The 15,956-nt window shown below is 37.6% G+C and overlaps 1 protein-coding gene across 1 annotated transcript; it reads left to right on the top strand.

Moving 5' to 3' along the window:
* The first annotated feature begins 681 nt into the window (after positions 1 to 681).
* On the top strand, positions 682 to 7,043 carry LOC132797950 (uncharacterized). Its single transcript, XM_060809696.1, has 3 exons — positions 682 to 964; positions 1,040 to 1,174; positions 6,856 to 7,043. The coding sequence occupies exons 1-3, from the start codon at positions 703 to 705 to the stop codon at positions 7,041 to 7,043; spliced, it is 585 nt and encodes a 194-aa protein (XP_060665679.1). The 5' UTR covers positions 682 to 702.
* Positions 7,044 to 15,956: the final 8,913 nt, after the last annotated feature.

Genomic DNA, 15,956 nt, shown 5'->3' with positions numbered 1-15,956 from the left:
GAACAAAGACAATATCCAACGACCACTATTTGTAATCCACTCTGATGTTTGTGGTCCAATTACACCACAAACTATAGATAATAAAAACTATTATGTAGTTTTTATTGATCAGTATACACATTACTGTGTGACGTATTTGGTAACATATAAGTCGGATGTTTTTTCTTTTCAAAGATTTTGTGGCTAAAAGTGAGGCTCATTTTAACTTAAAAGTTGTTAACTTGTATATTGATAATGGTAGGGAATACCTTTCTAATCAAATGCGTGATTTCTGTGTTGAAAAAGGCATCAGCTATCATTTGACGGTTCCTCATACTCCACAATTAAATGGTGTATCAGAACGGATGATTCGACAATCACCGAGAAGGCTCGCTCTATGATTTCTTGTGCTAAACTTGATAAATGTTTTTGGGTGAGGCTGTTTTAACGGCAACATACTTAATTAACAGATCCCCAAGCAGAGCTTTGCAGAATATAAGTAAAACACCGTATGAAATGTGGCATAATAAAAAGCCTGTATTAAAGTATCTCAAGATATTTGGTTCGACAGTGTATGCACTAAATAAAGTGAGAAAACGAAAGTTTGATGAAAAGTCAATCAAAACTATACTTGTCGGATATGAACCAAATGGGTATAAATTGTGGAATGAGGAATCAAGGAAATTTATGACAGCTAGAGATGTTGTGGTGGATGAGATTAACATGTTAAAATCTAGAGTTTTACATGGAGAAGAATCTGTGGTTCAAAGTAATAATGTTGAACCAAATATTGACTCTTTAAATAGAGAAAGTGAAGAGTTGGATTTTCCTTTGGAGGAAGAGATTGAATCTGTTGATTCTGGATTAAATTTACAACTCAATGAAAATTCCACAAATCTTGAGAATGCCGATCCAGTTGTAACTGGTGATAAATTAAAAGAAATTGAAAATGATGAAGAAATCAGACGCAGTGAAAGACTTAGAGGTATCCCAAAATTATCATATCGATTCTTAGAGAAATGTCTTATGAATACTCAAATATGCTTGAATGATATTCCAGTTAATTTTGACGAAATTAACTTTCGTGATGACAGATCTCTATGGGAAGAAGCCATAAAAGATGAACTCAACTCCCATTTTGAAAATAACACTTGGTCCTTAGTGCAAAAGCCAAACAATAAAAACATAGTTGATTGTAAGTGGGTATTTAGTATAAAACAAGATGAGTTCGGAAACTTAGTGAAATACAAAGCAAGGCTTGTAGCGCGGGGTTTCACTCAAGAGTATATGACTGACTATGATGAGACATTTGCACCAGTTGCACGAATCTCAAGTTTCAGATTTCTGTTAGCTCTTTCAAATCAATATGATTTACTTGTCCATCATATGGACGTTAAAACTGCATTTCTAAATGGAACTCTAAAGGATGAAATCTACATGAATATTCCAAAAGGCTTAAACCAATTTTCTGAGAATCAAGTTTGTAAACTAAATAAAGCTATATATGGTCTTAAGCAAGCCGCTAGATGCTGGTTTGAAGTCTTTGAAAATGTATTGAAAAATGTTGGATTTGAAAACCTAGCAGTTGACCGTTTACATTTTAAATAAGGGAGATATTTCAAGGAATATATATATTTTGTTATATGTTGACGATGTGGTAATTGCTACAAAGGAATCTGAAACTATGTCTAATTTTAAATCGTACCTTCAAGATAAATTTAAGATGACTGATTTACGAGAAATTCGTCATTTTATTGGTATAAAATTGATAACAAACAGTCAGATATGTCTTAGCCAGTCAGCATACATCATAAATGTTTTGAGAAAATATAATATGGAGGATTGTAGATATACAAACAACAACAATTATGAACTATGGCAATGCCTGAAAAGAGTTCTTAGATATCTGAAGGGCTCTGTTGATTTGAAGCTCACATTCAAGAAAAATGTTGATTTTAAAAATATTCTGATAGGATATGTAGACTCTGACTGGGCCGGGAATGAAACGGACAGAAGAAGTACTACTGGATACCTATTTAAGATGTTTGAGAGCTGTCTGATTTCATGGAGCACCATGAAGCAAAATCTGTAGCTGCATCATGTACTGAGGCAGAATACATGGCCTTATTTGAAGGTGTTAGAGAAGCCCTATGGCTTAAGTCTTTAATAAAAAGAAATTAATCTAGAATTAAATGGTCCAATAGTTATTTTTGAAGATAACCAAGGCTGTATTAGTATTGCCAACAATCCTACCTGCCACAAAAGAACGAAGCACATAGACATTAAATATCATTTTACTAGGGAACAAATTGAAAAGAAACTAATTTCTGTAAAGTATATTTCCACAGATCTCCAACTCGCTGACATCTTGACGAAGCCGTTACCATCCGCCAGATTCAGTATTTTGAGAGCCCAGATGGGACTTTTTGAATAACAGCAAACCTAACCGAAACTGTTGTCATGGACTAAATATTAATTTAAAAAAGGGTCCACTTACTTTAGTATTGAATACCTACGAATAGCTTTAAGCAACTGAAGTTCCTTAATCCAATAATCTTGAATATTTGAATATTTGTATATTTTGTTTTACACTATGTAAACTTAATTTTTGGTTATTTTTATTTGTATAGATCTGGTTGGGTTTTACTGGGTTTCCCCAACTCTTTGCAGCAAATGCTGGATCTAATTGTAATCCCCAGAAGAAGAAAAAGAAAAAAAAGAAAAGAAACTATATGAACAAACTAATTAAAATAAATAAGCAAAATACTCGTCTGTCAACTATTCTTTATATATCAATGTAACTCTTGAGGTGGCGTGTTGAAAAATACGTATGTAAATAGATACAAGTGCAAGAATTATATTGATATTCGCGCATTACATATATTGTGTATGTATTGGTGGAAAGGGATCTCAAGAGGCAACGGCAACGGAGCCTTCTGGTCGTCCCTCTCACACATTCCTTCACTTTTGTGCACGCGTCTAATAAGCGTCACTTTAGTTTCGTCAGCGAGTTTGTGCGGTTCATTAAACTTAAACTCAAAGTGTTCTTATTTATCTGGTTGCTTGGGGACAATAAATTAACAGATTTCTATAAATATAAAATATGTTCTAGCATAATTATAATATAAATATTTATTTTAGCATTTAAATGTTGTATAAATTAAGAGAAGGAAAAAATTAGCTAAAATGAACTAGTTTTGGTTCATTTAGAAATGCAATGTTAGACCATCACACCGAATATAGGCAATCACTAGATGCAAGTAAAATGAGGATCAGCTGATGGCTGTCACTCAATGAAATGTTTTGCTATTGCCAGTCTCGCAAGGTCACTGACCGCTGGGACTGCAGACAGCTGTAGCAGCGCTATGGTCAGATGGACCACCAGCAAAGGGAAGCTTTAGCTGTAGCTCATGTATTATTAATTAGTTAGAGACTCCCACGCAGAAAGATCTTTCCTTGTGTTGGTGCCTGTCTGTGGTGTATCTGTGGGGAATAATAATAATTGCGAGCTTTTGCGCCTGCATGAAATCTGCTTGCTATGACCGGTAGCGTCGATCAAAACAAACATGCATACATACAAATGTATGCAAGTATGGTTTTACATGCTTTTCAGGCAATACAAAACATTAATTTTTGTAACTAAATTCAATTTTACAAAGATATTTTGCCTATAGGTGTTGCCTTACATGCCTTCTTAAATGATTGCCATTTCTATTTTATACAATAGTACAGTGGTACTTGCATTATGAAGGACCCAGAAAAGTTGTTGGTTCAACTTTCTCGCCACATCATATTACACTTACAACATTGATGGACTATCACTTATAGATGCATAGTTAAACCACATAACGTAAATTAACAATATTAAACAAACAAACAAAAAAAATAAGCTGCCGTTCGCCTTCCTCCTGGGTGACGCAGGTACTCGGCCTCGATGCCACCACAAGTGCGGAGCAAATAGCCAACGGAGATCGCAAGGCTGCCGGACGCAGGTGTTTTGCAGTAGAAACACCACCTGCTGGGAAGCAATTCTCCTGTGCTCAATGAGCGTCTGCAGCCAGCAACAGCTCATATGTTTGCGTTGCCCAGACAGCTGATGTGTCCAGCACAGTTGCGACTTGGAGCTTTTGGTGGTTGGCCGTTAATCAAGCAGTTGTGTGTGTTGAAGTTTCATTTTAAATTAATTTAAAATTCTACCACTGGGTTATTATAATTTACACACTGGGTTATTATAATTTACACACTGGGTTTTATATACATTATGACTGGTCATTATATTCAGCTTTATACCGGGTGTTATATAAATTAATACTGGGTTATTATAATTTATGACTGAGGGCCGAATCTAAAAATAAATAGACAAAACTAAACTTAGAACAACAAAAAAACTAAATATACGTATAACAAATATTTACCCTAATCTGGAAAACGGCACTTGGTTTATTTACGCCAGTTGGCAAATTCCTCTAGTGGACAAACAGCTACAAGTGGACGGCAAGGTGCACTTTTTGTAAAAAGAAGATGACCAGATCAACGACTCAGTATAACAATTATACAATGAAATATCTTTGTATACTCACAAGTACGTTTTAAGCATCTGTCTACACCAACCACTTCACTGATGTACTTTTTTTTTTTTTATTTACATGCACATGCACTTCTCCACTATTTTTTACTTAGGTTCTGCACATAACCTGCTAACCATTTTTCTTCCAGCCAAAACCAACAACAAAAACCTCAAAACTCAAAAGGTAATCGCTTGTCTATTGTGGTCTGGACTTAACACGAGCAGCTGATCTAGCAATTCATGCTTGCATGTATCGGGGTTCACCAATAGATGGCGCTATTTTTGAGCTTTCAGTCTCATTTGTAAATAAAGCTCCGCTTCTCAGAACAAAACATGACAAGACATTGAGTACCATTTTCTCAGACTACAAATTATTTTATACAACTAAACAAATTAAATAATACAAATTAAATACGACAATACACATATAAATAAATAATATATTAAATAATAGATAGAAATAGGTATGTGTGCAGAAAAAGAAAAAAAATGTTGCATACTTTTAGGCTTGGGGAATTTTAACTTCGACAAGCGGCCTATTACACATCCCCTGGCAAAATCACACTTAGTCGTTGTAACGACAAAGTGGGATACCCGCTTGGGGTAGCTTAATTGCAATGGTGCGAGGATAAGCGATTATTGCTTAAGGTCCTTCGCATGAAATTTGCCAGTTCTGTTTGTTGCTCCGATATCAACTCGAGTTGCTGCGAATTATCAAAGGCAATTGAGGCAATGCTGTCAGTGTCAGCCGGGTGCATCAAACATATTGGCAATAGCTTGAAATCTCTCCAAAACTCAATACCCAAATATACAATACAATATACAATATACAAAAGTCGGTACGATATAAAATCGTTGTGGTTGTATCTTGCCTTTAAATTGACAGGAACACTCAACTTCCACAAATTCGCTGCCTATTTCCATCAGCAGTTTTCACAGATGACAATAGTTGCGTATATTCGTTGTTGTTTGCTAGTATTTCCTCAGCTAACTTCCCACCAATGCAGTTAATAGTAGCACCAGTGTCCATTAACCCAGTAATCGTTTTGCCTAGCATCTCGACTTGGGCATAAGGAGGAGGATCCACTATTGACGCTAATACAGCTCTGTTTTCCTCCTTATTGCTTATTATGCAATTCCCTTCCGCTGTTTATTGCGAATTGCAAACAATCTCTACATCCAAACTAATAGATCTGGCCGAGTTTATTTGAATTTCCGAAACTTTGTTGGATAAACTGTTATCATCATTTACTCGGGGTTGGTACCCTTTGAGACTTGTTTGCGTGCACTTGTTAACGGTGCACGCACCTACAGGTTTGGTTGGAATTGCACACTTCGTGCAACTGGGTCGATAAGTGTCACGCTTACCACAACCGTAAAAAATACTTTACGTACGGCTACACAATCTTGGTATCTATGACTACTTTTCCCACAATTCCAACATGAAAGTGTTAGAGCATCCACCTCCAGATTCTCTGGCTCTTCAACATCATCCTCTTCATCCATTGTGGCTTGTACCGTGACTTCACTTACATGCCGTCTCGGTAAACCTCTGGGAACGGTTGTGGCATTGAAATGGTTTTCAAAACCTATCTCGCGTATGAACAGTGTGATGCAACTGCTCAACGCTGAATATTGGCACATACAATAATTTGTGCTGAATATCCGAGAGCAAATTGGCTCGCAAGACTTCCAGCATGGACTGCTCACTCATTGGGCTGTTCAAACAATCTACTAATGCCACAATGGCTTCGTAGAACTGATCGAACGATTCGTTGATTTCTGCTTTCGTTGCGAAATAGCTGCTCGAATCTCCAAATCGGTTCTACCATCCGTAAACTGATTTTTCAATGCCTTGCATAAATCTGCCCAACGAACTTCTGTCACACTTTGTGGTACCTCCAGAAAAATTCACTTCCTCTACCCTCAAACAAGTTACTCGCATATCTTGCTACCAACTCAAAGTCTCCGTTCAGAGTTTGTCGAGTCAATGACTCTACTCGATATAGAAAGTCTTCTATCGACATAGACGAATGTCCAGAGTACCTCAGCTTCCAATTAGCAATAATCTGGCTAATTCTGTCGGGTCGTAGAGTATTACTCAGTTGAGAACCCGGTGGCGAAGAGTTGGCACCAACTTGGGGCGCTCTCGGATTTACCAACGGATTCGTATCTAGCCGATTTGGTAATCCAAACAACTCCTCAAAGCTTGATGCTGTGGACTTGGTGAAGAAGGTCTAGGAACGGATTGAAATTGTTCATTATGTGCAGCTAGTTGTTGCTGAGCTACTCTGAAACCCATTCTCCAGCACCTGCGATAGTATCTGCGTCTGCTGTACCAATGCTGCTGATATCGCAGCCGCAATTACCTGTTGTATTTCTTGGCCAACAGCACTTGCCGCTGGCTGAGCTATTGGACTCTGAACTACAACCGGTTGCGGAGCTTGTGGAATTGGAGTCGGCTGCCTTGGGTGCGAGCTGGACCTACTACCAGTAGCATTTCCTACATTGGCATTTGCCGATGCGACCGTCGCCGTGGCTTTCGCTTGCCCTCTAGTTCTCATAGTGGCACTTGAACTGGCTGCTTCCAATTCTTCAGCAAGATTCACAGAAGATCTTGTTAACACAGTTCGGCACACTGGACACAAATTCCTATTGTCAGTGCGAGTATTAAAGCAGGCGTGGTGAAAATAATGATTGCACCTTGTAGCTAACAATTGCGCAGGATGTTCGACCTCCTGAGTGCAAACACAACAAATGGTTTCACCTTGAATTATGGGACCTGGCATGATATGTAAGACCTAATCATCAGAATTTCTGCTAATGAAGGAAAAAAATTTTCTACGCCAAACAACTGTATAAATAAATAATAATAATAGGGAAAAAAAATTATACAAATAAATAAAGATTTAAATAAATAAGAGAAAAATGAAATAAATAAATAAATAAACAAATACCAAATAATAATTAACACACAAAAATAACTGAACAATTAAATAGATAAATAAATAATAATACAAATACAAATTTTAACAAAACTGATAATCAAACACGATTCATAAGATATTTGGAAACCATGCAAAACTTCACAGAGTGTAAGTTAGCCTCCAGATTTTCCTATTAACCCACCTGAATGGATAGGACTAGTTGCTAGATAAGCATACCTTCAATTAGTATGACGAGAAAGCAGCTCTGAGCCACGATCCGTTTCAAACACTAATTGAAATGTGAATGCCTTAACAGCCACTAAAAGGGAAGAAAAGAAGTTGGGGAAAATATAAGCATTCATAAAGCTCCTTCATGTTAATAATACCAACTTTAAGAGCAATTATTTCAAAACCAAGTATAGCGTAATAGCGCATGCAAACCATACTCGGTCGATAATAGATCGCCTAATTAGTAATATTACATTGTAAACTTTATGATTGATGAAGACGGACAATAAACAATACTAAACACATTAAGCTGACTTGCGCCACCACGGGACTATGCAACCCCAGTCAATGAGTTTAGCTGTCAATTGCTGAATTAATTTTGTAGTACTAATTTATTTCCATCGTTTTCTTAGGTGTTTGCTTACCGCAAGAGGCAGATCTGGTCCACGAACTTTTCAAAGTAAGCTCTAAACCTAAAGAACTACGCTAGCATATAAACGACAGTAGACAGTTTGACCGTTTGAGTATAAAGCCATTTTGAAGCTATTATGTTCGAAAACGTCAACCACTACCGTCTTGGTTAAGTTGTTTTGTCCTGATTTTACGAGGTATTACTTTCTCGCTAATAAAATAGACACAAAGAGACTAACCTAGTACACAAATATGTATAAAGACAAACAAAAAGACTTGAATCACCAGATGTTATTGATTCTAGAGCATATATAATATTTTTAAAGGCCATGTTTAGATTCTATACAAAAACAGGCCACACGATTGGGCGCCAAAATATATTATTAAATTATAGTTATATCTGTAACGAATCACTAGTGTAATGTCTTCGTCTGGTGCTGGTGTTGGGTTTATTAGCGTGGCGTACGCGCTGGCTTCTCCGGGCTTTGCTCAGATAGCATGGGGTTCAAGGAAAAGGCCAACTAATAGGACGCACCACGTATAATAATAATACATTTAAAATTCGCGTACATATGGGAAGACAGGGAGAAGGAGTGCAATGGGAAGGTTACATGAAACAATAGTGAAAGAGAAGAGAAAGGGAAGGAGAGGAAGGTAGGTTAACAAAGAAGACGGAGCCACTCTCTCATGCAACACAGCTGTTGTATTGTGTACAGACGCCCACCCTACCATGATCCTGCATTCATTGCCAAAAACTAAAAGTTGGCAGGATCCCTAAAAGACAGTGGTTCGGCTAATCTACTCCTGCTTGGTTAGGCATGGTTCCAAATAAAAGTAAACAATTAAGCGGACATACTTAATTTATTAACATATGACAACAATAATCTGAATATTAATAACATTATGAAATGATTAAAAAAAAAATGACAAGAAAAATAAATAAATAAATAATTTAACGGACAAACATAGTAAGTGTGTATGAGGCAGAATTAATTAAATAAGGCCAAAGAGAAAAAAATAAATAAATAAATACTAAAAATAAATAAAATAATAATAATAACAAGTAAAGCTACAGTCGAGTGTACTCGACTGTGAGATACCACTACCCATTTTGAATAAAAATAATATATTTTGCGGTAATATTCTCAAAATATACCAAATATACTGCAAAAATACTAAAAATATACCAAATGGTATATGTGGTATATCGATATAGTACCGCATTCAAAATATACCATAGACGGCACAATATACCAGATTTTCAGCCAAAGCAACTCACACCCCTAGTAAGTAGGCGTTTTTGCCCATACAAAAGTATTTCTTTAATTACTTCCACAATTTTTCTGATCGCAACCAAATTTGCAGAGATCATAACTACTATAGTTATTACTGTATATACCAAAATTCGCAACTCTAGCTTTAAAATTACGCTTGTTATTCGATTTTTTGATTTGCAGGGGCGGAAGTGGGCGTGGCAAAAATTTGAAACAAACTTGATCTGCGTGCAAACATAACAAATGCTGTCGAAAAAATTATAGCTCTATCTCTTATAGTCTCTGAGATCTAGGTGTTCATACGGACAGACGGACAGACGGACAGACGGACAGACGGACGGACGGACAGACGGACAGACGGACATGGCTGTATCGTCTCGGCTGTTGACGCTGATCAAGAATATATATACTTTATAGGGTCGGAGATGCATCCTTCTACCTGTTACATACATTTCCTGCCGGCACAAAGTTATAATACCCTTCTACCCTATGGGTAGCGGGTATAAAATAAATATAAAATATGTTCTAGCATAATTATAATATAAATAATTATTTTGCATTTAAATGTTGTATAAATTAAGAGAAGGAAAAAAAATTAGCTAAAATGAACTAGTTTTGGTTCATTTAGAAATGCAATGTTAGACCATCACACCGAATATAGGCAATCACTAGATGCAAGTAAAAATGAGGATCAGCTGATGGCTGTCACTCAATGAAATGTTTTGCTATTGCCAGTCTCGCAAGGTCACTGACCGCTGGGACTGCAGACAGCTGTAGCAGCGCTATGGTCAGATGGACCACCAGCAAAGGGAAGCTTTAGCTGTAGCTCATGTATTATTAATCAGTTAGAGTGAAACAGACTTACATACATTAGAGACTCCACGCAGAAAGATCTTTCCTTGTGTTGGTGCCTGTCTGTGGTGTATCTGTGGGGAATAATAATAATTGCGAGCTTTTGCGCCTGCATGAAAGCTGCTTGCTATGACCGGTAGCGTCGATCAAAACAAACATGCATACATACAAATGTATGCAAGTATGGTTTTACATGCTTTTCAGGCAATAGAAAAACATTAATTTTATAACTAAATTCAATTTTACAAAGATATTTTGCCTATAGGTGTTGCCTTACATGCCTTCTTAAATGAGTGTCATTTCTATTTTATACAATAGTACAGTGGTACTTGTATTATGAAGGACCCAGAAAAGTTGTTGGTTCAACTTTCTCGCCACATCATATTACACTTACAACATTGATGGACTATCACTTATAGATGCTGGGAATTGCTGGGAAGCAATTCTCCTGTGCTCAATGAGCGTCTGCAGCTAGCAACAGCTCATATGTTTGCGTTGCCCAGACAGCTGATGTGTCCAGCACAGCTGCGACTTGGAGCTTTTGGTGGTTGGCCGTTAATCAAGCAGTTGTGTGTGTTGAAGTTTCATTTTAAATTAATTTAAAATTCTACCACTGGGTTATTATAATTTACACACTGGGTTATTATAATTTACACACTGGGTTTTATATACATTATGACTGGGTCATTATATTCAGCTTTATACCGGGTGTTATATAAATTAATACTGGGTTATTATAATTTATGACTGAGGGCCGAATCTAAAAATAAATAGACAAAACTAAACTTAGAACAACAAAAAACTAAATATACGTATAACAAATATTTACCTAATCTGGAAAACGGCACTTGGTTTATTTACGCCAGTTGGCAAATTCCTCTAGTGGACAAACAGCTACAAGTGGACGGCAAGGTGCACTTTTGTAAAAAAGAAGATGACCAGATCAACGACTCAGTATAACAATTATACAATGAAGTATCTTTGTATACTCACAAGTACGTTTTAAGCATCTGTCTACACCAACCACTTCACTGATGTACTTTTTTCTTTTTTTCTTATTACATGCACATGCACTTCTCCACTATTTTTTTTACTTAGGTTCTGCACATAACCTGCTAACCATTTTTCTTCCAGCCAAAACCAACAACAAAAACCTCAAAAACTCAAAAAGGTAATCGCTTGTCTATTGTGGTCTGGACTTAACACGAGCAGCTGATCTAGCAATTCATGCTTGCATGTATCGTGGTCCACCAATAGATGGCGCTATTTTTGGAGCTTTCAGTCTCATTTGTAAATAAAGCTCCGCTTCTCAGAACAAAACATGACAAGACATTGAGTACCATTTTCTCAGACTACAAATTATTTTATACAACTAAACAAATTAAATAATACAAATTAAATACGACAATACACATATAAATAAATAATATATTAAATAATAGATAGAAATAGGTATGTGTGCAGAAAAAGAAAAAAAAATGTTGCACACTTTTTAGGCTTAGGGAATTTCAACTTCGACAAGCGGCCTATTACATTGAAGTAGTCATTTTTAAAGTAATTGTGCTCAATTTTAGCAACTTCTGATTTACTTTTTATATTTAAATCCTCTTTAGAAAATGTTTCCCACAGCTTAACTAACTTCTCAATGCGTTTTTGGAAGTAGTCATGCTGTTGTTTTCGCTCAGGCGAGTCCTTTTGTAATTCTTTATTACGTTTTGGATCTCTTCGCCTGTTATTAATTGCCTGTCCAGCAATGCGCTGATATTCGATGATGCCATTTTTATTTAAAGTAATACCTGACCCGATGGAGGTATTTTGTTTTGTCGCTTTGACAGGTTGTGCCTCTACTCACAACCAAATAGGCGGTCAAGGTATACTTTTAAATATTACGGCTATGGAGCTTGATTTTCTCCTACTTTGTTGCTGCCAAGTTGACTATCCAGTGATGTCCAAGATCGCCAAGTTGATCAGTTGTTGGTTTTGCAATTGGTCGCCCAGTTGACCAATTATACGTGTAGGATTCTCCAAATTAATCCTGTGTCCAGAAGTCGGGGTCACCAAATGTTAATAATGTAGCTGAGCACCATAAAAGTACCACGTCACGTCTACTCAGGAAAACACCTGTGACGGCAGAAATCCACACATTTGTTGATGCCTCGGAGAAAGCATATGGAGCTGCTGTATATATTCGAGCAACATATAAGGACAAGCGAAGAACGATCCAGTTATTATGTGCAAAATCTCACTTAGCACCAATAAATACAATAACTCTACCACGACTGGAACTTAAGGCTGCTGTATTAGGAGCACAGTTGACCTCCAAAATAAAGGAAGATTTGGGCATGAAAAATGCATCCACATACTACTGGTCTGATTCACGGATGGTACTGTCATGGATTAATTGCTCAGCATCCATTCGAGACAAATTCGTTGCCACTAGAGTTGCAACAATACATGAGCTATCCATACCAAAACAGTGGAGACATGTTGCATCAGAACACAATGCAGCAGATGTCTTCTCAGAGAAATGACGGCTTCAAAATAGGCGAAACATGCCATGTGGTTCTACGGCCTATGTTTCTACATGGATCATCATCCACGTGGCCGGCTCCTTTATTGCTACCAACGAGGAATTAATAATTATGAATCCGCCAAAGGTTAGTCAATTATCCGTGATGACTATCACAAAAGAGGAGGACATAATATACACAATACAACATAATAATTCATTTAACAAGCTACTCAGAGTAATAGCTTACATGATGCGCTTCCGACGTAAGAAGAAATACATAAGCCACACCATTGAGTTTGAAGAAATAATGGAAGCCCGAAAAATTGTTTTCCGCAACATTCAAAATATCGACTTCAAAGATGACATCAAATGGCAAATGGAGACACTAAAGGCAGTTCAATCAACTCACTATCACCATTCTTAGATCAGAATGGAATTTTGAGTGTAGGAGGTCGACTGGAGGCGGCAAATATATCATTCGACTCCAAACATCCGATACTTCTGCCACACCACGACCATGTTGTGAAGATTATTCTTGTGCAAATACACAAGGACAACATGCATTGCGGACCTCAGGCTCTGTTGACTACATCAAGGCAGCAATTCTGGATCCTTAAAGGAAAAACTATGGCTAGGAGCACGGTAAAAGACTGTGTCAAGTGCACTAAAGCTAAGCCAAAATTAATGGAGCAGATCATGGGAAATCTGCCACCAGTTAGGGTAACGCAAGCTCGACCATTTTTCAACTCTGGCGTCAATTATTGTGGACCATTTAAAATCCACTACAAAGTGAGAGGAAAGAAGCCTAGCACAGCTTACATTGCCATATTCTGCTGTTTCGCGACTAAAGCTGTACATCTAGAGCTGGTTAGCGATCTCACAACAGAGGCATTCTTGGCAGCACTTCGACGTTTCATTGCTCGGCGAGGGAAATGCCAAACTCTTCACTGCGACAACGCAACAAATTTTGTGGGAGCAAAAACAAGTTGCAGGAGTTACAGGAGGCTATATTCTCCGATAATGCGAAACCCAAATTCTCCAGGAGTGCAACAACAAGGGAGTTCAATTTAAATTCATCCCACCTCGTGCACCACACTTCGGAGGATTATGGGAAGCTGCAGTAAAGTCGGCAAAACATTTATTATATTTAATGTGACGACAGCCGATCTTGCTTATGAAGAACTGGAAACAGTTATAGTCGAAATAGAGGCCATATTGAACTCTCGACCATTAACACCACTGTCCGATGACCCAAATGACGTTACAGCACTAACGCCTGGACACTTCCTAATTGGAGAGCCGCTAACTGCACAAGCTGATTGTGAACCATTGCAGCAACCAAAAACGCTAGGTAATCGATGGCAGGCCGTTTCAAAACTGAAACATGCATTCTGGAAACAATGGTCGCAGGAGTATCTACAAAAGTTGCAGCAACGTCAAAAATGGAGAAGATCCTCAGCAAACATAAAGGAAGGCACTTTAGTAATAATAAACGAAAACAATGTTCCGGTATTACAATGGCCCATGGGAAGAATTGATCGAGTCTTCTACGGGAAGGACAACTTTGCACGAGTGGTTGAAGTTAAAACGACCAAAAAGGGATCTTTAAACGTGAGATTCAAATGTTGCTCCACTCTTTTAATGAAGAAGAACCCACTGACAAACATCCAATTGAAGAAGATGAAGTGGAAGAAGAAAACAAAAAAATTTGGTTATACCGAACTACTGCATCTTCAACGGGATCTTGTACCAAACCGAAGACACAGACTACCACATAGACTTGAGACGATCAAGCATCACCACATCGCAATGTACATCGGACTAACATTCATCATAATAATATTGACCATTCACTGGGTAAGAAAATGGTACAAGAGAGACAAGAGACCACAGCAAGTCCAGATACCAGCGGTGGCAATGAGGAAAACTGATACGACCTCGAGTCTGCCGTTCATCATTAACATCGAGGATTGTTGAAAGGCACCGCTGCGTATCTACGACTTCACACCATCTGTCAGCACGCATCATTTGACCTGCATGCGTCATAAACTTAAGCGATATAAGATAAGGTTATCCTACTTTACAACTGTCCTGACTAATAAACTATAGAGATAACTATTGATTATCAGGCTACCCATTGTAAACTATAAACAGATAAGAATTAGACCTAAACAAACATTAGTTCTTAAGATATTGTATATATAAAACCCTGCATATTCCACAATAAAATCAGTACTTATCGAAAACTCGTGGTATTCACTTCTCCGAGCTCAATTTGCTTCAAGTACAGATTGCGGCAACGAAATTGTTACTGGTATCAAGAACCGGTGGCAGACAAAAACAAACTTTTCAGCTAACATTATTAACATTTTGGTAACCCCGACCTTGGAAAAACGGCTATTGCGAGATCCACAAACTAGTTATGTGGATTTCATGAAAGAATATGAAGCTCTTGGGCATATGAAGGAGATGCACACAAATGAAATAACAAAAGCACGGTACTTCATACCACATCACTGTGTGCTCAAACCTGAAAGTGCAACAACCAAATTAAGAGTGGTTTTCGATGCATCTGCAGTTACTTCGTCAGGAAAATCGCACAACTGCACAAAGGACCTACGGTGCAAAACTCTATATTTTCAATTTTGCTGCGATTTAGGACTCACAAATATGTTTTCACGGCGGACATAGAAAATGTACCGTCAAATCTGGATAAATCCGAGGACCAATATTTCCAAACAATTGTTTGGCGCAATAATCCATCTGAGGATTTGCAATACTACAGATTAAAAACGGTTACCTATGGAACAAAATGCTTGCAGCACATAGCACAAAAAGGCAGAAAGGAATACTCTAATGGTGCTGCCGCATTAGAAAACGACTTCTATGTAGACGATTGCAGAGGCAACAACAGCTTAACAAACTTCTGCAAAATTCTGGATTCAAGTTAAGAAAATGGTGTACCAACAAATTCCAAGTTCTACAAGGAGTTCCGAGGGAAGACATCACTTCAAATGTACAACTGGAGGAGACTTCATATGAGGACTACACGATTAAGACCCTCGGAATCACCTGGACACCAACGATAGATCACCTTTGTGGGAAAAACGGAGATAGCAACAAAGGTCAACATATCAAGACGAGATGTTGTGTCTGAAATCTTTAGGATATTTGATCCTTTTGGTTTATTTTCCCCAGTTGTAATG

The sequence above is a fragment of the Drosophila nasuta genome, unplaced genomic scaffold, assembly GCF_023558535.2.
Source record: "Drosophila nasuta strain 15112-1781.00 unplaced genomic scaffold, ASM2355853v1 ctg39_pilon, whole genome shotgun sequence".
NCBI lineage: Eukaryota > Metazoa > Arthropoda > Insecta > Diptera > Drosophilidae > Drosophila > Drosophila nasuta.
This window is presented reverse-complemented; position numbering and strand designations above follow the sequence as displayed.

Excerpts from the sequence above, each read along its gene's own strand:
- LOC132797950 (XM_060809696.1), top strand. The coding sequence starts at position 703 with ATGTTAAAATCTAGAGTTTTACATGGAGAAGAATCTGTGGTTCAAAGT. Across the intron at positions 965-1,039 it reads ACGCAGTGAAAGACTTAGAG|TTAATTTTGACGAAATTAAC; the intron begins GTATCCCAAAAT and ends ATGATATTCCAG. Across the intron at positions 1,175-6,855 it reads CAATAAAAACATAGTTGATT|CACCTGCGATAGTATCTGCG; the intron begins GTAAGTGGGTAT and ends CCCATTCTCCAG.